The sequence below is a fragment of the Mchenga conophoros genome, linkage group LG13 (assembly GCF_057382185.1).
Source record: "Mchenga conophoros isolate Kocher_MC1m ecotype Shallow Benthic linkage group LG13, M_conophoros_male_GT1.1, whole genome shotgun sequence".
Classification (NCBI taxonomy): Eukaryota; Metazoa; Chordata; class Actinopteri; order Cichliformes; family Cichlidae; genus Mchenga; species Mchenga conophoros.
Window position 1 is genome coordinate 28,665,682 of NC_140538.1, and position 23,863 is coordinate 28,689,544.

At 41.0% G+C, this 23,863-nt stretch overlaps 2 protein-coding genes across 5 annotated transcripts; one reads left to right on the plus strand and one right to left on the minus strand.

The window, feature by feature from the left end:
• On the plus strand, positions 1–23,120 carry sanbr (SANT and BTB domain regulator of CSR). 4 transcript variants are annotated; one of them, XR_014894889.1, is made up of 21 exons: positions 1–692; positions 1,639–1,790; positions 1,943–2,117; positions 3,335–3,431; positions 3,612–3,850; positions 4,044–4,102; positions 4,525–4,685; positions 5,738–5,824; positions 5,948–6,058; positions 6,225–6,348; positions 6,476–6,628; positions 8,155–8,297; positions 8,387–8,483; positions 8,579–8,611; positions 8,745–8,844; positions 16,184–16,269; positions 16,669–16,697; positions 21,048–21,121; positions 21,220–21,308; positions 21,456–21,602; positions 21,679–23,120. XR_014894889.1 is itself a non-coding variant. In XM_085297624.1 (21 exons), exons 2-21 carry the CDS (start codon positions 1,641–1,643, stop codon positions 21,713–21,715), a joined length of 2,127 nt encoding a protein of 708 aa, XP_085153750.1. In that variant the 5' UTR covers positions 1–692; positions 1,639–1,640; the 3' UTR covers positions 21,716–23,120. The 4 variants fall into 4 exon arrangements, 3 of the variants coding, with proteins under 3 accessions (XP_085153750.1, XP_085153749.1, XP_085153751.1); XM_085297624.1 differs by having other exon boundaries at positions 21,520–21,602; XM_085297623.1 differs by having other exon boundaries at positions 21,520–23,120.
• On the minus strand, positions 9,391–12,653 carry LOC146561494 (uncharacterized). Its single transcript, XM_085297621.1, has one exon. The coding sequence runs from the start codon at positions 12,602–12,604 to the stop codon at positions 10,007–10,009; it is 2,598 nt and encodes an 865-aa protein (XP_085153747.1). The 5' UTR covers positions 12,605–12,653; the 3' UTR covers positions 9,391–10,006.
• Positions 23,121–23,863: the final 743 nt, after the last annotated feature.

Here is a 23,863-nt window from a genome sequence, read left to right on the forward strand (position 1 = left end):
TATAATTTCATTTAATTTGTTTTTAAGTCTGACTTTATGGCAGAAGCACTTGATTTGCGACCACTGTCTCCAAGCAACAGGACGCCTGCTGCACTGCGCCAACAGTGACGAGTCACCGTTGCAGATACAGACCGAATAAACGCGTTTTGTTAATCGAAAGTGTTCTGGGGGTAGATTTTTATGTAGTATTTTGATAGTGTAACCTGCCGATAGCATTTTCTGTGTTGTCGGCTTAATGACATACATACGGCAATTTAAGTAGCCACTTGCTCAGCTAACTGTATGCTAGCTAGAAGCTAATGCTACCTTCCATGGCTATCGGAATTACTGAGGCAGAGTTGAGCCTGAAGGCACATTTTTGATGTTCTAGTTCACTTTCGCCTTTGGTTTAAATGTCATCGCATAGCCACCGTGCTCAAACGCGTTGAGAGAGAGAGCTAAATACGTCGGTGTAAATCCCACCAGAAGGTATGACGCAATAGGACGGACCACATCACTAGTGACCGTCGTTTGATATTTACAGGGAGTACCTGAAGGCAGCAGATCTGTCCCGTCCCGCAAACTTAGCTAGCATTAGCCGGTAGGAGAACACCGCAGCATCAGCATCATCCACACGCACAATGAGATGAAACATTTACCCGCTTATTAGATTGTACGAGACGACGGTGAGGATTATCTCACAGACCAGAACAGTAAGTGTCATTTCTGTTGTTGGATGTGTGTCCTAGGAAATCTGAGGATTTTAATGTGACCTGAAAGCATCTGATGTTGATTCAGCAGGAGGGCAGAGGCACTCGGCCTACCCTAATCTGTGCCTCTACGGCATCCCATAAACGTACAGCATCTACCCGTATCATGTACAGTACATGAATGATCAGTCTCCTCTTTCAGCTCATACATAGTCACCAGTATGCTCTAACCTGTGATGCATTTAATAACAGAAAAACAAAACACAGGAACTTTGAATAGTAGTGAATGGCAAGTTCAGCCGCCAAGCAAAGTCTTTTACAATAAACTTCATTTTTTTTCTCAATGAAAATGTGTTTCTGAGGCATAACAACCAAATCATACTAAAGAAAGAAACAACATTTGTCTCAGTAGTTGGCCAAATTTATTATTTTATGCAGTGGTGCACAGTTTCACAACTGGTCCATTCCTTTTATCCAGCAATTTATTATCTGGGCTACAAAACGGTCCCTCAGACGCTATTGGCCCACTCTACTTACCTCACAAATAGTCCAAAACCTGAAAGCATTCAGTTTTGGAAGATCTACACAACACCCGCTGTCTTAAAAAGGCCCAAAACATCATAAAAGATAACTCACATCCTGGTTACTCCCTGTTTGACCTGTTGCCCTCAGACAGACGGTACAGAGCAATTAGTGTAAGGACTAATAGACTTAAACACAGCTTTTATCCAACTGCAATAACACGTCTGAATACTGCTACAAAAAAAATGCCAATCACGCCACTCTTGTATTAATCTATGTGCTGACTATGCGCAGAATGCTTAAAGGCAATTAAAATGGGTGCTAACTGCACAGTGATTTCAGCTCTAATTTGGCTATGATGATCAAACAGATGAAGGAATTTATTGTTGACTTGCTGCCTATTGTTTCCTGCCCTCTGTGTGTGTAGAGATGAGTCGCTTCTGTTCGGATAACAACAACTTTCCCTACGACAACAACGTCCTGGTTTTGGACATGGTGCTGGGCTCCCTGTGGGGTGTGCCCCAGCCCATAAACTGGGACAATGTGGCCAAGCTAGTACCAGGCTTTACTCCTAAGGAGGTAACTGGATCACTGGGTAACTAGAACCCCTTCATCCATCCTGCCTCTCCATCCATCCCATCCCGCCCATAGTTCGTTCCATGCTTTAGTAACAAGAGACCTGAATTTTTAATGAGAAATAATTCTGTGGCTCTGATGCAATTGTGTTGCAGTGTGCCCGTCGGTTTGAGGAGCTGAAGAGCATGGGGGGGTTTCCTCATGTGGATAACCAATGCAATGCCCTGATAGAAGGAAGCAGCTCCCCGTCAGACCTCCTCTCCACACTGTTGGACACTCGGGACATAGTGGAGAGAGGAAGCGGCCAGAGCAGCAGCAGCAAAGTTACAGGTCAGTTGCTTTCACCCACAGATAAAACCTTCAATAAGTTTAATCAGCAGGAACTGGTTTTATCGATAGCTTTACTCATGTCTTTCAAACTTCACAGTGGACAGTACACAGTTCATTGTACATGGGGAGCAAGAGCTGTATGTGTGCGTTTAAACCCTGGGAACCACAAGCTCAGGCTTCAGACTGCTCGAAATATGCTGTTTCACACAGTTTCCTACACTTTTGGCTCTGCATGATGTCAGTGAGGGAGGATATACTAAGTTTGGTCATCTCAGGCACACAGTTCTGGCTGTGAGCACAGAAGCCCCACCCACCTGCTGTTCAAACCTTCTGTTTGCAAGAGGCAACCAATAATCTTTCAGACAGTGGATAAACTCGGGGGCTGCACCGTGAAATTAAAGAATAAAAACGCACCACAGGAAATGAGCGTAATAGGCAAACATAAGTATAATAATAACATAATTTATTGTCTTGTTACATACTACTAGAAAGTGCTGAGTAAATATGAAATTATGAAACCTATTTATATAATTTGACCACTTTTGGTCTTTATATATTTTCCTATTTTATGCTGGCTTCCTTCCACAGTCCAAAGACATGGGAAGCCATATATCTTTCTTGAACTGTCATCAAATAATGAGGAATGCTGTCCAGTTACTTCTGAGTGTCTCTCAAAAGTAACCAAAAATGTATAAATGTATAAAAATAGCTCCAATTCCTAAACAATGAATGTGATCCTGTTGTTAAACCCTCTGTAACTTAAGTCTGCATTTTAATTATACCTGCTAGCTTGAGTTACAGAACCAATCAGATGGTGTATAGAGTCAAAAATACAAAAATCATCCAGATACTTATTCTGGATGTGATTTTATGTGTTACAGTATAATCGATTGGAATTACTATAAGCAGTTTAAATGTCATTCTACTCTAATCACAGGTTATATTTTAAGTTTAATCCTTTTTTTCTCTAAATTGAAAACTTCAACTAACATAAACACAAACACATAAACATTTTTTGAATAAGAGATTTCTTTTATGGGTTACATGATGGTGTAAGTTCCAGTACAGCTATTTAGCTTGCGGAAGTGCTCCGAGGCCCCTATGAAACACATAATTGAAAGACTCTAATAAATTAGAGGGGTGTAGTATGATTTTTGTTCTCATGCTGCATGACAACCTTACTTTTGTTTTGTTTTTTCCAACGTTTTTGTGTACAGGGTCCAAGTTGAAGTCCACAGAAAGAAGTGCTGCTGTGGAGAAGAAAGAGAAAGGAGTGTCAGCAGAGGAGGATGAAAAACCTCAGAAACCACGAGAGTACGCTGGGAGATATCTTTTCATACCACAGTGAACCGAGCTAAGAGAGATTCCTCACACATCCTTTGAAAATCGAATCTATAAACATGACTCCATCTTAAAGTGGAAATGTTTTCAGCGTTAATCACACACACCCTGTGGATGAATATGATTGAATATTATTTTGGCTTTTCCCTACAGTCCCAACATGGTCATCCATGTGTGCGATGAGACCAAGAACCTGAAGCAGGACTTCACTTGTCCCAGAGATCTTCTGGTCAAGGAGATGCGTTACTTTGCTGAATATTTATCTGTGGACCCCCAGAGGTGGGAGGAAGTTGACATCTCAGTCCACTGTGACGTGCAGATCTTTGACTGGCTTATGAACTACGTCAGGAGGAACTCAGCAGGAGAGGGAAACAAGGACAAACCCCGACTTGGTAAAAAGAAACAAGAACAGAAAACAATCAACATTATTACACATCCCTGAGCTGTCATTTACACCACCTGTGGCGCTTGATTTATTGGTCACTAAACGTGGTGTGTGTTTGGTGCGTCACTGGCTGCGTGTTCTGTCTTGTTTGTCGTTCGTGGGGTTTGCTTGGTTGGTCATGTGGTATTTGTCGGTTACAGAGCCCAGCAATGTGATCTCAATCCTGATCTCCTCCGAGTTCTTGAAGATGGACACGTTAGTAAGTGTTGTGACATGTGACGCAAGGTGTGGTGATGTGCATCGGGCCTTTTGTTTTTCAGCTGTGAACACATTTTCTTAGATATATCCAAAAAAAATGTTACAGCAAAGGTGCAAAAGTCTCACATTTGCCCAGTAAGGCGCAGGCAGTGTGTAGAATGATAGTTCAAAGGTAACAATGGGTAATTGCTCCTAATCCACAAAAAAACAAGAGGCCTACACACAGAGCTTTGTTAAGTTAGTGTTGCATGAAAGTGCAGATGTTCTTTTGCCCCCGTGCAGTTACGGTAGCAGTGTTTTCTCACCACTACTCAGAAGAGCTAGAACTGCTAAAGAAGTGTTGACATGGTTTGGACGGAGCATTGTTGAAAGGACATTTCCCATTTTTGTTTGATGAGTGCTCTGTATATGCGTCTGGCTCAGGTGGAGGAGTGCATCCAGTACTGCCACAAGCACATGAGTGCCATTGTGGCTACTCCCTGCAACATGAACTGCATAAACAGCAACCTGGCCACACGGATCGCTGAACTCTTCAGCCACAATGAGGCCGACGACATCAGGGACAAAAAAGACAAGTTTAAAAGGTAAGAGGGGCGAGCTGCTTTGCTTATTCTCGGCACCGTATTTGTATTCTGGGTCTCTGTGAATACAAATATTTGGACAAAGCTGTGAATCAGCTTTGCATCATTTGCATTTCAAAATAATCCTTTTTTAACGCCGGGCCTCGGCGTGGACCCTCAGTTAGGGTTAGTCTTAATCTAAAACAAGCCATTTTAGCTTCTTACCCCTCCATTTGTGCTAACTGCTTCTGATTTGTTGCACATAGCAAACAGAAGGTTCGAACCGCAGAGAACATCTTCTTCTGCCATTAAATGCAGTTGTGTTTCAGTTCAAAATGAGGACTCAAATGCAGATAAGCAACACCAGGAACAACATGGAGACAGGGGATGGAGACAAATATATGCACTGAGACTTTGTAGGGAAATGGGACACAGGTAGGAACAGGTGGGACAGGAAAAAAGTAGGAAAAGACTGGGAATAAATCTACAAAAGATGCACAGGGAGAAGTGTAAAAAAGTAACTATAGCTGAGACAAATGAAGACCACAGGCAAAGAAAGATGTTAATTAAATAACCACGAACCAAAACTTAAACTCATTCAGCGCTGACTGAAGCCTGAGCTTTTGGTATGAGCATCTGCCAGTGTAATAGTATATTTCCTTGAATTCTCAATGATCACAGAGAAGTTAAAAGTTCTGTCAGTAACACTATGATGGCTGCAGCAGTTCAGCTGCAGACAGATGGTCTTTTTAAGCTCCACAGATTCGATGTAGAGAACAATGCAGTGACTTCTCTTTTTAGCCAGTTCAGTCTAAAGATCTAGGAAGTGTCAGACTTTTTTACATGATTCCTACGCTGAAGTTTTGTCAGGTTACAGTTTCTCCATATAACACCAATAAAAGAAATATTGCATGTGTTGCATTAAATAACTGAAGCACAAGCACAAAGGCTACTGTCACAAAAGCACCTGGTATAATTTTACTAAAGCAACAGTGGCTTATACTTTTATAACCTTTTATTAAGATATATGCAAAATCAGCTCAAGTTTGATCCTTTCTTGTCTTTCACCCTCAAAGCAAACTGTTTCAAAAAAAAATTGAGCGTCTCTTTGACCCAAACTACCAGAACAGAGATTCACCGGGAAATGCCTCAACTCTGTACAGGTGAGTATAAGCTTTTTATTTTTGCATTGTGTTTCTTTTTATGCTCTGACATGTGTAGCGAGCATGTGAATATTCTCTGCTAATTTAATTTATATTCTTTGTCATCCTTGCATTTCATCCCAGGTGTGGTCTGTGCCTTAAGCTGTTGACCAAAGACACAGAGAGGAAAATTTCTTGTGTTCCGGGCAAAATCAATATTGACGCTCGTGGAGAAATCATCTATACACACACCAGGTATAGCAGCATGTTTTAATGGCTGTTTTAAACCTTTTACTTTAACCTTTTACTTGATTGGCTGAGTTCCTGATCACAGTGTGTGAGTGATCGTGTGTGTGTGTGTGTGTGTGTGTGTGTGTGTGTGTGTGTGTGTGTGTGTGTGTGTGTGTGTGTGTGTGTGCAGACAGAAGAGTTGGGATGTGCACGAATACATCACAGGCCTGTATGAGGAGCTCAAGTCCTGGGTCTTGGTTTACTGGAGAATCTGGGGTACCATCAACTACCTCACCTGCTTCCGATGCCAGCAGGTTGGAGTGTTATAGTGTGTGTGTTGCACAAATGAGCAAAATGAATAATAAAGAGAAAGTGAACAGAGTAAGAGTGCGTGCAGGATATACTTTTAAAAATCATTTGTATGTGTGTGTGTGTGTGTAGGTGTTTGTATGTGCAGAGCTGACGCAGTGCAAGTACCACCCAGACAGCGTCCTGTACCCTGGCATGGGTACAGAGAGAGGCTGGCACGGTGCAGGAATATATCCGTGCTGCAACCAGCGGGTTCTCCGCTTTGACCCCACTGGGATACCAAAGGTATGCATGTGCACACACACACACACACACACACACACACACACACACACACACACACACACACACACACACACACACACACACTTACCTATTCTAGGTGCAAGGTAATGCTTAATGCATTAATACTGCCTTTACTTTCTTAGGGCACCTTCACACTTGGAGTTCATTTAACACACATTTTATTGATAAAACAGGACAAGTAAATGTGAGGACATATAGATAGGCATAAGTCAGTTATAGGCATATCTCACTTAATCCATATTTATCCGATACCGATATACTTGTACAGCTCCTTAGTTCATCTTCGTCTAAAACAAGCTGTTCTGCCATCCTCTGTCCTTTACGGCAACCTTCTTCTGAGTGGCTGCCCCTCAAAAACAGCACTGACATCATTCAGAAGCAAGAGTAGGAGAAAGACTACTTGAATTGAGTGTGTAGATCAGGCTTAAGCCTGAACTTCTGGCTCACGGGAATTTCTCGTACATGCGTTGACATAGTTATTTGAAAATGAAATGCTTAATGCGAGCATCCACCACTGTAGTAGTATATGTTAGTGGAAAATAATTTACCCCCTTAAGCCTCTGAGTTCATATTAAAACCACTATGAAGTGGAGCAGTACTCTTTCACACTGAGCTGATGCTGCTTCTGCTGCATTGCTGTAGCATACAGCTGGTTCAACATGACCAGGATATCGTTCTATAATCTGGACTTGGTGGTGTTGGTAGCATCTGACTGATCTAAAAGTGGTGGTTCACAGGTCATGTGACTTTTCCCCAGAATGTTATTAAGAACTTTGTAGCAGAATGCTACACATGGTTGCACATCAGATCTCTGAAACTTTAAACTGGATCCATTTAAACATTAACCCTGTCATAAGTCATATAAAGATCTAAACTATAGCGCCCTATAAAGGCTCAAAGGTTACTGCCCCAAAGCCTAATAAATAAAATGTGGAAATTGCTTCATTTTGTCGGTAGATCAAAGTGAAATTAGTCTGATTGATTGAACAGAAATGCTTGGTGTGTGTCCTGTGTGCTAGTAGATGCGTTTTCCAATGTAGAAAGAGTCTCAGCAGCAGAGTAGAATACAGTATAAAAATATTTCTACAATTTACCAAATTACCATTGGAAGAATCAGTGAAAACTTGGGACTTCAAGACAATTTTAATGCAAAATCTGGAGAATAACCTGAGAGTAAGGATTAAATATGGAACAGAAATTAAGCAGACTCAGTCTGTGTACAGATGTGATATTAGCTCAGCAAACACTTCCAAGGCCACATCCCTCAGGTTTCCAATGTTGGCCCCCACAGTTTTGTGGTTACAGGCTAAAGACAGTTTTCGTCTCATTTGCGTGCACCTGTGACGTGGTGCATGTTAATTAAACACTGTGCAAGCAGTCTCATTCTGGCTGCAGCAGAGTTTGTTTGACATCTCTCTGATTGGTGGGTAAAATTGACAAACACCCAAATTTACCCTGCAGAAGAAATCCTGATCCAGTTTGCTCGTGTTTGTGTGTGTGTGCAGGGCTGTAAGACGCGGGATCACATAGTGAATGTGCCCGATGAGGAGAACTGTGACGAGGAGACTTCAGCCCAGACCCGAGTCCTCAATGACCTGCTGCTGCACAGAGATGCTGTGTGTGTGTCAAACTCTCCATCGGCAGAGGGGTGAGTGTGTGAGGATTCTTTCACAATGTTCTTTTTCATTGTGTGTGTTATCGATGCACTAATTGCAAATGTTCCTGTGTGTGTGTCAGTGCTGAGGAGAGCCAGTCCAGTGCAGAAAAAGTTCAGGACTGTGACGTTCTCTTGGAGCCAACAGTCCTCAGATCTCTGAGAGGAGATGGCAGCACCGTAAGTCGCACACTTCCCATTTCTCTGTGTGCTTCTGTCTGTCTGCCCTCAGCCTTTCTGTGTTCTTACTGTGTCTACTTTGTGTCTTTAACCAGTTTTCCCTTTTGAAAAACTGGAGTCTTCAGCTGGTAGGACACTCTTTTTTCATGATATCTGCTTACTTTTTTAAAATGATTGAAAATTACAAATGAGGAACCTGCAAATGTTGCTTTAGACGAGAAAGAAGTGTGTGTCTAAAAGCCTTGACCTTTGCCCTTTCAGAGACAGCAGTCTCTTCTGTCAGAGGATGAGGAGTACACCACAGGGTCAGAGGTCACTGAAGACGAGGTTGGGGATGAAGAGGAACTCTCTAAGAAGCAAGGTGGAGAATTTATTCTTGTTTTCTTGCATCAGCAGGATCTCATTCTCTATTTCATACGGCTGAAGGGGAGCCTTGAAAGTGCTTAAAAAGTGTGTGTGTGTGTGTGTGTGTGTGTGTGTGTGTGTGTGTGTGTGTGTGTGTGTGTGTGTGTGTGTGTGTGTGTGTGTGTGTGTGTGTGTAAGAAAGAGAGACTGACAGAAGCTGAGCTTTATTCAAAGTGATTTAAAACAAACTGCAGCAATAAGGGCAAACTAGTGCACAATTATGTTTACGTGAGCGTTATTTTGTATGCATTTGTACAGTTCGATAACTGTGAGAGTACACTGAGAGCATTTAGCTCTAGTAACAGGCATTTGTACCAGTGAGCATGAAAAAGTAGGGCAAAGACCTAGTATGTAAGCACTGACTGGTATATGTGTGTGTGTGTGTGTCTGTGTGTGTGTGTTTTTATGCTCAAGTGAATGAATAAACGAGTCAGTTTTAAACAGTAGCAATTTAAACAGTAAAAGAGTAGCACTATATTTATAAAGAATTACAAACAACAATTATTTGATGCTCAAATTAATTAATTAATATCCAGTTTATTTCCAATTAGTTCCAAATTCATCTTGAATTCAATTCAATTTTATTGATATAGCAGCAAATCACACCATTAGTCACTTCAAGGCTGTATGTATTATTGTATGGTAGATGGTAGATGGTATTATTGTATGGTACAATAATACATACAGAGAACCCAACAATCATATGACCCCCTATGAGCAAGCACTTTGGCGACAGTGGGGAGGAAAAACTCCCTTTTAAAAGGAAGAAACCTCCAGCAGAACCAGGCTCAGGGAGGGGCGGCCATCTGCTGCGACCGGTTGGGGTGAGAGAAGGAAGACATTTGTTGTAGGTCTGATCGAAGGACTGATGTGATGGTAAGTTGACTGCTGCTCTGCTTTGAATATTGAGTGATTAGTGAATAGATTTTAAGCCCAATTGTGCCTAAGTTTAAGACCATATTCATTGGTTGTTTTTGTTGTTGTTATTACTTTGGGCTTTTGTTCACAAGAATTGCTAGCTTCCCTAGAGTTTTGGACACCCAGACAATCAGATGATTGCTGAGAAAGCACAAGGTTTTTATACCCCTGTGCTATTCATGTTGGTGCAGGATGGTCTCCTAGAGAGGCCAGGGTTGAAAAAAGGGATGCTTCAGAACCTCTGAGGGTGTTATGCGCTGATTTGCATCCAAGGCCAACATCTGTTTGATTAGCCTGACAAGTAATTGTTGGCCATTTTCAGGTCCTCGCCTAACCTTCATTAGTTTTTCGAGGTCATCGAGACACTTAAGTTTTATATATCGAGTTTCCTTGGATTGATAATCTGTCTCGTATTGAAATTGTTCTTTGGTCTTAAATGTCCAGCGCTGTTTGTTGTAGTTATCTTCGATGAAATACCAATCAGTGTAGAAGCCAGAATCTAGGAGATGATCTGGTAGCTGACCCTGGGTTTCAGTTATGAATCTCAAAACATCATAATTGTCTTCCCCAGGATAGAGAGGCACCCCTGTAGCAAGCTCCACAGCTACCAGCCCCAGAGCCCACATGTCAATTGCTTCATCACATGGAATGCCAAGCATAACCTCGGGTGCACAATAACCAACCGTCCCCAGACTGTGACCAGGAATCAGTGCAAAAGCGGGACGTGCGAGGCCAAAGTCTATAACTTTGACTTTGACGGGAGACTCATGGCGATTCACAACCATTATGTTTCCAGATTTGAGGTCAGCATGCACTATTCCCACAGAACCCAGGTGGAACAGAGCATTTGCGAGCTGATGCAAAATGGGACTGAGTTCTCTTATTGGGAGACCCTGGTTTTTCCGGTCCCCTATGTAGTCCCACAGGCTTTGGTCGAGGAGTTCGAAATTTAAGCAGATACGCTCTCCATCGAGGAAATAGCCGTTCCATTCAACAATGTTGCACCTGTCTGGATCCAAGCATCGCAGCTGCTCCAGGATGAAAATTTCCAGTTTTGCCTGTTGCTGAATTTTAGGGTTACCCTTGTTGACTTTGATAGCCACAGTTTGGTTGTTTTTTGTATTGCGACATTTGGTCACAACACCAAAGCCTCCTTCCCCAAGGAAAGCCTCTACCACGTGGTGATCTCCCAAAATGGTCCCTTCAGGTATTTCAAGATCACCTTCTGAGGAAGATGATATTTCAGAATCACCTTCACAGGAAGATGATATTTCAGAATCATCTTCAGAGGAAGATGATATTTCAGAATCATCTTCAGAGGAAGATGGGTTTGCTGAGGTGTTGACGTGTCCTTTTTGCTGAAATTCAACTGAGATTTGGAAACTGCAGTTGAATTTTTGCGATCCATGACTTTCCCAGTTTGAAGGCTGCTGAGAGAGCACAAGGTTTTCTCCCCCTGTGCTATTCATGTCAGTGCAGGGGGCTCTCCCTGAGAGGCCAGTGTTGAAAAAGGGATGCTTCAGAACCTCTGAGGGTGTTATGCGCTGATTTGCATCCAAGGCCAACATCTGTTTGATTAGCCTGACAAGTAATTGTTGGCCATTTTCAGGTCCTCGCCTAACCTTCATTAGTTTTTCGAGGTCATCGAGACACTTAAGCTTTATATATCGAGTTTCCTTGGATTGATAATCTGTCTCGTATTGAAATTGTTCTTTGGTCTTAAATGTCCAGCGCTGTTCGTTGTAGTTATCTTCGATGAAATACCAATCAGTGTAGAAGCCAGAATCTAGGAGATGATCTGGTAGCTGACCCTGGGTTTCAGTTATGAATCTCAAAACATCATAATTGTCTTCCCCAGGATAGAGAGGCACCCCTGTAGCAAGCTCCACAGCTACCAGCCCCAGAGCCCACATGTCAATTGCTTCATCACATGGAATGCCAAGCATAACCTCGGGTGCACAATAACCAACCGTCCCCAGACGGTGACCAGGAATCAGTGCAGAAGCGGGATGTGCGAGGCCAAAGTCTATAACTTTGACTTTGACGGGAGACTCATGGCGATTCACAACCATTATGTTTCCAGATTTGAGGTCAGCATGCACTATTCCCACAGAACCCAGGTGGAACAGAGCATTTGCGAGCTGATGCAAAATGGGACTGAGTTCTCTTATTGGGAGACCCTGGTTTTTCCGGTCCCCTATGTAGTCCCACAGGCTTTGGTCGAGGAGTTCGAAATTTAAGCAAATACGCTCTCCATCGAGGAAATAGCCGTTCCATTCAACAATGTTGCACCTGTCTGGATCCAAGCGTCGCAGCTGCTCCAGGATGAAAATTTCCAGTTTTGCCTGTTGCTGAATTTTAGGGTTACCCTTGTTGACTTTGATAGCCACAGTTTGGTTGTTTTTTGTATTGCGACATTTGGTCACAACACCAAAGCCTCCTTCCCCAAGGAAAGCCTCTACCACGTGGTGATCTCCCAAAATGGTCCCTTCAGGTATTTCAAGATCACCTTCTGAGGAAGATGATATTTCAGAATCACCTTCACAGGAAGATGATATTTCAGAATCATCTTCAGAGGAAGATGATATTTCAGAGGAAGATGGGTTTGCTGAGGTGTTGACATGTTCTTTTTGTGGAAAGTCAACTGAGTTTTGGAAACTGCAGTTGAATTTTTCTGATCCACGACTTATTTCAAGCTCATCTGAGCCAAAGGATGGGTTGGCTGACATGGTGTAACGTGTCTGCTTGTTTTGTGAATTGGTGAGAAACAAAACTGAACTTGGTTTGGTTTCTGTCATAAAATGCTCTCAAAACTTCTCGAAAGGGTTTTTGTTGCTGTCAGGTCAATGTCCGTTAAGCGATAAAGTACAATAGGTGGGCGCTCCTATTTATGTGTTTTGGGATCAAAGCAAAGTTGCCACGTCAGAAAGGATCAAAGCAAAGTTGCCGCATCACAAGGAATCAAAGCGTTCTAATATATGCGCGCATGCGCACACACGTGGTTGTTTGTGTAATGTTGTTCACACTAAGAATTTTAAAAGGAAACTGACAGTTACAAAACTTTTTTTCGTTTATTTGTATTTGTTTTGTTGTTGTTTTTTCTGCATACCATGTCCAGCTTTTCTGTATAAAGTAATGAAGAATCTTGGATTTGGTGCTTAAAACTTCGTGAAACTGTAACCGTATTTCATTCACCATAAATCACTATCTGATTTTGAATAGTTTTCTTATCAGATACAGAAGTCTAAAACCAACATTTCTCTGCCTGGGCTGCCTTGTAGCTCTGCACGTTGTCTCTTCAATGTGTGACCCCCTCCCTCCCCGAACAGTCGGGGGTGAGTGCACTAACGTGTCCGGTGTTGCCGTTTTAATGAGTGTTTGCTGGAAAACGAAAAATACAAGGAGTCTGCAAGATGGATTTGTACGTTTTCACAATGGGGGAGTTTGCGTAAGTGCTAGTAAATAATTTTCTCGAGTGTGTACGTTACACATGCTAATTTTGGAATTGTTTTTATTATTTTGCTAGCTAGCAAACTCCGGGATAAATGATTGAAATGTACTCAGTGTGATGCAATACGGTGCCGCTATTATAACAATTAGTTATTGCAGGGTAATTTATGTAATATGCTGTGAATTTAACCAAGACTACACAGCAGTAGCAGTATTGCGAGTTACTTCCCCAAAGTGAACGCTTTAAACGTTAGCCCGATGCTTAACTAGCCAACTTAAGGCTTTCTGATTAAAGGCTAAAAGCGGCGTTGTCACCGAATAAATAGAATATTGATTATATTTTTGTGTATTGCTGCAGTTTTTTCAAGTATTAACTTGGTGCTTTTGGCAACCTTACGGGGAAATAATGGTAATATGGCTGATCCATATGGACACAAAGAATATAGACTTTTTTATGCTACCGAAGTTCCCTCGCTTTCATTCAAAATCTGTTTATCGTTAAACAACTTAAACATAATTGCCTCAAACTCACATTAAGGCCTGTGGGACACTATCAGCCACTGAAACAGTAGACAAATGAATATTTCATACCTTAAGGCTGCCTGTTTGTTTAAGGGAGATGAACAATACATTATAATTGTATATAATAATATCACAGATGATAGATTTAATAGGTTTTTGAAAGATGCTTGTGCATTCAAGTCTTATATGTTGAATTGAACCGAGTATGTCAACTGTTCAAAGCTTCTCCCAGTCAGTGCTGTTCTATGTGCCTGTCTTACTGTACATGATGTTATTAGCACAAACACTTTAAAGGTGATAATTTAGGACTTCAGCAACACAGACTGCAATGTAGTTAAGCATCTTACAGTTAGTTTTGAATGAATCAACTTAAAAAACAACACAAGCCAAGATCTGTCTCCTATTTTTTTGTGTCACGTAAGAAAGAAGCATAAATATCTGATGAGAAGACTTATTAATTTGGCCTTTCTCATGATCTGACTGAGGTGATGCGAAGTGAAATAGTCATCCTTTTTTGGTAATGTGCTGGAAAAGCTTGAAAATGGAGATTGTTAGTGCTTACAAATTGCTTGAATGTCACCCTGAAAAAGGTGTATGAAGTAAAATCTGATTTTGATGCGTTCAGCACAAAATTTAGTCACACAGTCAGGACAACATCTGATTTACCTTCATTGGGAAACATGTTTAAAGCAGGAGTTCAGTACATATTTTGTTTTTTGTACATATTTTTATAGATCTTTATGTTTATTAACTTTTTTTATTGTATTCTTATGTTTTTTTTTAATTCTATATATTTTATACATGTGTTACATTTACATTTTCATGTAGCTTTTTAAAAAAACATTTTTTTTGTATTTTGGTATCTTTACCTGTCTCATAAATTCAGGGCTACATCCTTTCTATAGACAAAGAGCTTATCTTGGAGCCTTCAGCTTCTTCTTTAGTACTTTCATAGGTGGATGTAGGAAGTAACAATAATATGTGATGATAATCTGTGATACATGAAATAATCTTATATTAATAGTAATAATGGATCTGTTCCTGTCAGGAAAATGCTTGTGCAGAGGTTTCATTGTCCTTATTACCACCACAGCTCTGCCTCGCAGTGACAGTTTAGTTGCAGTTTCGAGGCTCATTTGTGTACCAGCATAAAGACTTTCCTCGCAGTGAGCTGTGATCTCAACTACTGAGCTGATGCATGCTATAGTTACAGCTGGATATTTTTTTCTCTTTCGTAAAGTGTTTTCATTAAACAGACTCATTCATTATTAATTGTTTTACATATTTTGTCTTTTACGTAAACAAAACACTGCTAGAATTAAAGTACTAGAAACAATTAAAATACACTGTAATTAGTACTTTTAACAATTTGATAGATGCCTTTTATTATATTTTTAACATCAGCATGTTGAAGGACTTGTTTAGAAGAGAGTGCTAATTTATATGCTAAAATATGTTTTTCTTTTTGGCCAAGTTAGTGAAAACACTTTATTATCCTCTAATAGATTTTTTTAAATGCTTGGTGATCATAGTACCCAAAACTAGCTGCATCAGGTAGTACTTCTGAGAGGATCAGAAGTCCCAGGTATACTGGTATTGGGTGTTGCAGCTGTAGGGATGACTCTTTCTGAAGCCTCAAGCTGACTGTTTCCTCTCAGATGTAAAAGGCTGATGATTTACAAAACAGACACTGCGTCGTTCAAATAGATGAGGCTCATCATAAAATAAGAGATACTTTACTCTCTGAGCATTGTTTCTAGTGTCCATTCATCCATTTAGTTTACTCTGGTCTTAATAAAGAGCTTAAGAAGAGATATTGTTAGAACTTAGAAATAGGAGGAGCAATTCAGACGTTAAGTTTTTAATACGAATCGCTGGACAGAAAAAAGTGGCACACCTATTCGTCTTCAAAACAGGTTTGACTGACAGCTTAGAACACAAGATGCTGAAACTTTACATACATGGCTGTTACATACTGGGCTGAACTGGCAGCTTATCAGAAGTAGCTTTTGATGTTGGCAGTGTGAGAGCTGAAAAACCCAAAGTCATCCTATTTTCATCACTGACTGGTTTTAATCACGTGATGGCTTCATGTTACCATGTGCTCTGACTAATGATCGCATAATGTTATGCTTACTCATTTCCTTTAACCCGACAGTCCTGCAATCCTCTCGTCACCGAGCGCCTCTAAGTGATTAAAGCAAAATGAGGACACTTGACGAAACACGATCTATTCATAGCACATCACCGCTGTTCCACCCTCATCTCCACCACCTCATCTATTTTTAACATTTCATTGTCAGTCCTCACAGCTTAAGAATGGAAACTGAAGGCATTTCTCTTTTCAGCCTGCAGATGGCGCTGCAGTCCTTCACTACATCTCATCCTGTTTTTCTGTTTTCCAGCTGCTAAGAAGGCCAAAAAGGCTCACAGACCTCTGAAAAAACAGCTGTCCTCGCCAAACTTCCAACGCAAAGAAAAATCTGAGAAAGTGAGTCAGCAGTTTCATGAATATTTCACTGCGGCTCCTTAGTGGAGTCAAACACGGCAGAGTTCAACCCAAATATCTGACACATCTTATCTGTAACCTACAACAGGATGAATTGTTTTTAGCTGGGTCTTATAAATAACTGAAATGCCCTAAATATGGATACAGAACTGACTTTGTAGCATTTTGGTGCATATCTGATATTAGTAGACATCCTACAGGAAAAAGCTGGATTTATTATTGATACTCCACAATATCTTATTGTGTGTCCATAAAAAGATCTCACACACTGACTTATACTTCCTTTTAGATATTCTGTCATAATTGTTGCTTATCTTTTTTACTTCAATTTTACAACATTCATTATTTTGTCTTCAGAATGTGCTTTTTTTCCTCCCTCAGTCACAGACCAGGGACAACACGCCTTTCACGTGAGTAGATCTACATGTTTATCCTACTTACAAATTTGCTAAGCAGTAGCTGTGCATTGAAGTTTAATTCTTTAAAATGTAGCTGGAGCTAATATAAGGGTTCAGCACTTTGTATTAATCACATTCATAGACTGTATAGAAAAGATGGATGAAGCCACCATGTTCTCAGTAACTTGTTGTTGAAGTCCTGTTGTGAGGGGTGTGTCATTGCCTTTACAGTCTTGGTGTTTTAAAACTGGGCGTGGCTCCGACTGAAACAGAATTCATGTTGCCACATCTGTGTTTGTTTGCATATTTGGCTAGAAGGAATAAAGCATTATGGGTATTCAAGCCAGAGGTGGGACCAAGTCATTGTTTTGCAAGTCTCAAGTAAGTCTCAAGTCTTTATCCTCAAGTCTCAAGTCAAGTCTCAAGTAATGTCAGGCAAGTCAGAGTCGAGTCTCAAGTCACTGGTGTAAAAGTCCGAGTCAAGTCACAAGTCTGAAACTTTGAATTTCAAGTCCTTTCGAGTCTTTAAAAAAAAAACGAAAAAATAATGTTGCAGTTATGCTAAATGTAAATATTAGACCATGTAATTTTAAAATCTGTGTTTTTCTCAACACATGACAAAATAGTGAACTTAGAAAATATACACAAATTGTGAAATTGCACCTCTTTAAAATGCAGCTCAATTAAACTTAGCTCCAAGAATAATTTTCACCGACAGTTCTGAGATAAGCTGCATGTTATTCTTGGATGCGGTTGTAGGACCGGCTTTAAAATCGCATGACAAAAATATCATACACATTAAAAAAAACTGCATCACCAACGTAGCCTGGACAACATTTGCTAGTTAGATGAAGTCAGCTATCTCATCTTAGCATATTTATATGCATATTTATAATCATACGGTTCTTGGAGTGAGTGCATACACTCATGAAGTTTAGTAACTTCAGGTCACTGCAACAAGCCCAGGTACAGTTTACCGCCGGATGGGTGCAGGACCTTGAAATGCACCGTGTAGAAAGTAAAGACCATCGTACGTATCATAAGTTTACCAGTCTCACAAATTGTTGTCATAAATACACATTCGTTAACCGTTTATTAATAGGACCTTTGAGCTCAACGGTAATTAATTAGTAGTGGAAATCATTTCTGGTAGCATCACAGAAATGTAGCAGTGACAATAATATTGTATGCTGTAATCGTACTGGGCAATTAGTGATACAAAAAACCTGTTTTATCCTGTGAATAAAAGTATATGTTTTTGTCAATGTACCATAATAACAGAAGCGAAACGCAATATTGTGTCAGGACAATTCACTATTTATGCACAATAAACACAGGAGCATAGCGCGACAATTTCTGTTCAGCGCCAGACTTGCTTGTAACCTATATCACTAATTATGTTATGAAAATGACGTATTAACTACTAAAAAACACTGACCTTCGTGTAAATGCTTGGAGCAGACTAACCTGTGAGCTGGAGTGTTCTGGGACGTTATATTTGATCTTTGAATGGCTGCAATCCAGTCGCCTCTTTGTTACTTCGGAAACATGGCTCGAACAATTTCTCTTCAACGACGTAATCCGATAACAACCGATCTCTTTACCCGTCGGCTTCCCGTGGCTGTCATGCGACCGGCTATTGCAGTTAATAATACAACAGCTTCTTGACATTTTTGTGTTTCTTTTTATCGCTGTATAACTGATTTCAATTGAAAGTCTGTGTGCGCTAGTACCGCTTGCCACGAGTTCCCAGAATCCTTTGCGGTTCTACCCGTGAATGACGTCACATTTTCAATCTCTATATAATATGCATGTTAAATTTTATATTTGGGGTAAAATATCAAGTCTTTTCAAGTAAACTGGTTCAAGTCCAATTCAAGTCCCAAGTCATTGGTGTAAAAGTCCAAGTCAAGTCACAAGTCTTAGAACATTTTTTCAAGTCAAGTCTAAAGTCATAAAATTAATGACTCGAGTCTGACTCGAGTCCAAGTCATGTGACTCGAGTCCACACCTCTGATTCAAGCTATCCAGACTTCACTTCAATTAAAAATTTCTTTGTCTAGCATGACTCGGATCTTGTCTGTGGCAGAAGAGCCACAGAGAACGATAGTAGCCCATAGACCAGCTGGTGCCCTCTGGTGATGGTAAACAGTTACAACAGGTAAACCAGTCCTGGGTAGAAACCAGTGGATCCCCTGAGCTCAGCTTTTAGGGTTTTCCATTAGGTGGTAGTTAAGGCCATATCATACCGTTCACAGTAATACTGGTATAATGTTGGGCAACGATAAGAAAATGGAATACCGCGATAGAATTTGGGTAAAACGCACATGCGCAGTGCCTTTGTTTTCATACGCACATGGCGGAAAAAGCATGGCAGCGACGGAGAATGAGGGCGAAAGCGATCGTTGAATGAAACGGATGAACCAGAACTGTTTGTAAAAATGCTGCAAATTCAGTGTGGAACTGGTTTAGCTTTCGTCCGTCAGATACACAACAAAGCACTATTTTTGGTAGCGCATGCTAGCGGGCCGTCGTTATTACCGTGTTTTTTGGAAAATACTGCACACTTAAAATCAATCCTTTGATTTTTCTGGTTGTGTTTACTGACCTCGAAACGATTTTATGTACATGGCGCTCGAAAATCTGTCAAATGTTTTAGTACGACTTTGCTAAGCTACGACGCCGCACCGCTTGATGGATTGTCGGAGCATTACGGCTGTCGTAGGCGGAGCCTCGCAGAGTGATGCGTACTGTGCTTCAACATAATATTACCGTATTGTGTGTGTATAACCTCTTTAAGTTTTGTGGATATTATACATGGTTATGCTGAGGATATGTCGGCCAGTTTCCACTGGAAATACCTTTTGGTTAAACTGTCAGCAAGAAATTTTGCACTGTTAAATTTTTATATAACTTTAATGCACATAAAAAACAGCTGCTTGTTTAAGTGAAAATACATTGATTTTTTTTCCACTAATAAAGTTGTGGAGTTGTAAAGTATTTTGTCTAGTGTCAATTATATCGTCAGTTATATCGTTATTGCAAATTTTCAAATATATATCGTGATAAATATTTTTGGTCATATCGCCCTGCTCTAGTGGTCGTACTTGGTACCAGGTAATGTTTTTGTAGTTTCTCAGCCGAGTTTCCAAGTGATCCAAATCAATTTGAAAACAGACATCAACAGACTGCATGCCAGTCAGTGGCTTCAGACTCCTTCACAAAAATCAAAACTGACATTTTTGAAATCCGGCAGTGAGGGAAATAGCGACACAAAACCCACCTCCGACCTTCAGCCCAACCAGTCTGGTTTTAACATTAGAACTTTCTTTTTTGATAAGGCTTATGGTCAGGGCTGGATCAAGTGACCCAGAATCCTACCTTAGTTACCCTGCAATAGGCTTAGGCTCTTGGGGTTTCTCATGATGCACTGTTTCTACTTTACTCGCCTCTTTGCACTCTCTGTGTTTATACACCCCTCTGCATTTAATTCTTAGTTATTATCAATCTAAGCTGTCCTCCACAGTTTCTTCTCTCCTGCCTCATGCCCAGCCGGTGGTGGCAGATGGCCCCGCCCCTCCCTGAGCCTGGTTCTGCCGGAGTTTTCTTCCTGTTAAAAGGGAATTTCTTTCTTCCCACTGTCACCAGGTGCTTACTTGAAGGGGGTCATTTGATTGTTGGAGTTTTCTCTGTATTATTGTAGGATATGCCTTACAGTATAAAGTGTCCTGAGGCCACTGTTGTTGGGATGTGGTACTATATGAATAAAGTTTAATTTTAAGTTGATATAGTGACTGTTCTGAGACACATTAGTCCCAGTCAGTAATCATTTTGCCATCTTTATGTGGAAGTTAGCAGGATCTGACTTCTGGTAGCAAGAATGTCAACAGCAACTGGTCAGAGGTGTGTTGCGGTGTTTTGTTTTGAAATGTTTCTCCTTCAGTCTGCGTTTGCGCCATGTTTACTGCATGTGGGAAGGCGCTCTGTGTCCTGATTGGTTGTCGTCACAGGCACAAGTTATTTTGACTTAGGAGTTACAGGTAAGGTGTGGAGAATCAGGTCAGGACATTGTCCTTGGCTGCCTGTTCTCACACTTAACTGGAGATAGTCCCCTTAAGCTGGGTACTCAACCTGGGAAATACTCTGTGGTTAAGGGGAAGCTGCTCCTTTTCAGTGCCTGTTTGTTCCATGTGGGGCTGAAAGTGTACGGCACCAACCTGATATAACAACATAATCTGAACGAATTTCTCTGCTGTAAATCTGGATCAATAACATTGATTGAAAAAACGTATAATCTATTTCTCGTGTTTGCTGTTTGAAGTTAACTGGTGCTCGCTCTGTGGGTGTTTGTGTGTGTTGTAGAGTAAGCGTCCAGAAGAGTAAGTGGGACAGCTCTCGCTCTATGCGCTACAACCAGGACGCTCAGCGAGAGGAAGGTAAAGGAGGACTCATTGATGCTTTTCTATTTTAAGCCACTGAGTCAGACTACGTTCTTTCAGTCTTGCATTAACCACTTTCTTTGCATGTTAACCAGACCAGCGCCGCATGGTGGAGATCATTGGCTACCTGACAAAGATGAGGTTTGGAGACCAGGAACAGAGTAAATCCAAGGATACTAAAGAGGTGGCTGTTTATTTACTGTACACCTAAAATGAGATTGATTGTCAGGGTGCAGGAAATGTGACTTTGACCAGGATTTATTGTCTTTCTTCACATCATGTGGTCAAGATTGGTGCTGAGCTGTCAGACCTGCTGTCCTTGTTTTTGCAGCTGCCTCATGTTGGATTGTTTTTCTTCCGGACTCTCTCTCTGTGTGTGTGTGTGTGTGTTACAGCCTGCAGGGGGGATCTACTCCAGACTTGAAGTGCAATTTAGGAGCTCCTCTCAAGTCAGACAGAGTTCAGAAAAGACACCCAGGTACATTTACAGTGTTACACACACCCTGGTGTCTCACTCAATAACTAAGCACTTTTTTCTTTCTTTACCTCTGCAGGTCTAAAACACGCTACGCTCAAATCCGAACAACATAAAGAAGCTAATGGGGGAAAAAGGCAGTGGAGCTGCTAAATAGACCAGCATTAAACCCGATGAAGAGGACAGAGACTCGCTCCTCAACCCCAGCACTTGTCAGCCCACCTGCCCCTGCTTAACTCAGGTGACTATGTATGGATCACCGTCAACCACATCTCCTTTCACTCGGCCCACTGTGTGTTTGTTCAGCTGCATCCAGTCCACAAAAACAGCAGAACTGTGGACCCATCTCGGCTCATTAGAAATGCACTTTGACTTTCCTCAGTGTTTCTTTAAAGACGGACAGGTGGGGATTTCTACAGAAGGCAACAGGAGAAATGTATGGAAGTCCACTCATGCCAGTGGGAAAAGAAAAAGTCATTTGTATTTCAGAAAATATTTCATAGCAATGACAAACATGTATCTTATTGTAAAATACATAGTTTCTGTCTGTCCACCAACTCCTACACAATCAGGAGTTAATCAACCAAACTTGGCACACAGGTACATCTTAGGCCCCTATAAGTTCTTACCTATATCAGATACTATGGTGTAATCACATTACACAACTACCTACTGACCAACTAAAAGGACACACTTTGTGTTTATGCACCTATCTCACCTTATACAAGCATTGTATCATTTCAGTTTCACAACAGTAGCATCTCATTTACATCAGATGTTATAGTTGTGAATATTTTGATATGCAATATCATCGTGTTGCTTGGCAACCACCTGGTAACAGAATAAAAATACATTTATGTAGTAGAGCAGGACATGGGATGTAGTAGTAAAGGTAAATTTAAAAAAGAAAGAAATTACAAAAATGCCACAACAGAAAAAAAGTTTTGATATTAAAAAAAAAAAAAGGGGGGGAAAAAAGCATAAATCAAATTGACTTGAACTGAAGAAAAAAACTACATCAGGATACTGGAAAACATGTGTGTCTAAAGCTCCAGTGACATTTTTTTAAATGCTAAATTGAGATCAAATTTAATTTTGAGGTTAAGAAGTAAAATTGAGATAAATGTATTGTATGTTATATGAAAATCGGTCAAAAAGATGTCATGAGAAAAATTTATGAAAAAAGAAAAATCATTTTCTTAAACTGGCACTGATTATCTTCCTGGATGGCTAATTGAAGATGTTACCTTCTTAAACTGACATCTTATTTCCACCATAGTGGAAGGTCAGACGTGTCGCATGGAAATTTTACTGCATCAACTGAAATTTACACCCAGCCTTACATTTACACTGTAATTCTGCCTGCGTTCTGTGTAAAGCTCATTCTGTAGGTGAGAAGGATGCCACATTTGTTCCACCAAGTTCTGGTAGAGATGTAGTTCTAGTCTTTCCTGTGTTTACTGGAACGTGACTGTGCCATGTACCACACCTAGGCCAATAAAATACAAGTGGCTAAATCCATTCAGAGCCTTATGTGAACTTTTGTTTCTGGTTTATATCCACTGGGTGGCAGCAAATCACACTGGGGGAATAACTATGGATTCCCAAGACACAACCTTTGCCCCAGTTTCACCATGACCTTTCACCTCTCCAACAATCTACCAGGTGAAAAATACGCACTTGATTGGTTCTCAGCTTTAGCAAAGAGTGTTAGTGTTGTTTCCTGTATGAAAAGAAGCCAGAGCAGTTTGTGGAAACTGAAAGTCCCAGAGAGGGCTGGTATGTGCCACTTGGTTCGGGGTCACGCCGCTCCTCTCTGCATGAGAGGCACTGACCAATGGGCGTGCTAACCTGGCTCTTCCTGTAAGACTTACTCACAGGGGTATTAATAACCCTGGCTGCTCACAACACAGACCCAGAGCAGGGCTTAACGGGGCATAAAGCGTAGAGGAGGTGATGTGGGCTTTTTTTTTTCTCCCTGTGGGCGGGCGCTACCCCAGCTGTTCTATCTTCTCCTCAACAGCAGATGCCAAGAATGGCTGAGGATGTGGATCTGGGTCAGGAAGGGGGGGTGGGGGAGTCCTGTTACAACTGGACTGAATTATGGTCCCACAGAGATAAAGAGATGGTTGGACACGAGAGCATCAAAGCAAACACGCCAAACTGACAGAGATGCTCAGTGTGCCAAGACCTGCAGAACTAAAATGTTACTGCTGCAGATTCCTCTGAAGCCTGGCTCTGGGACACAAGGAAATGAAAAGTTG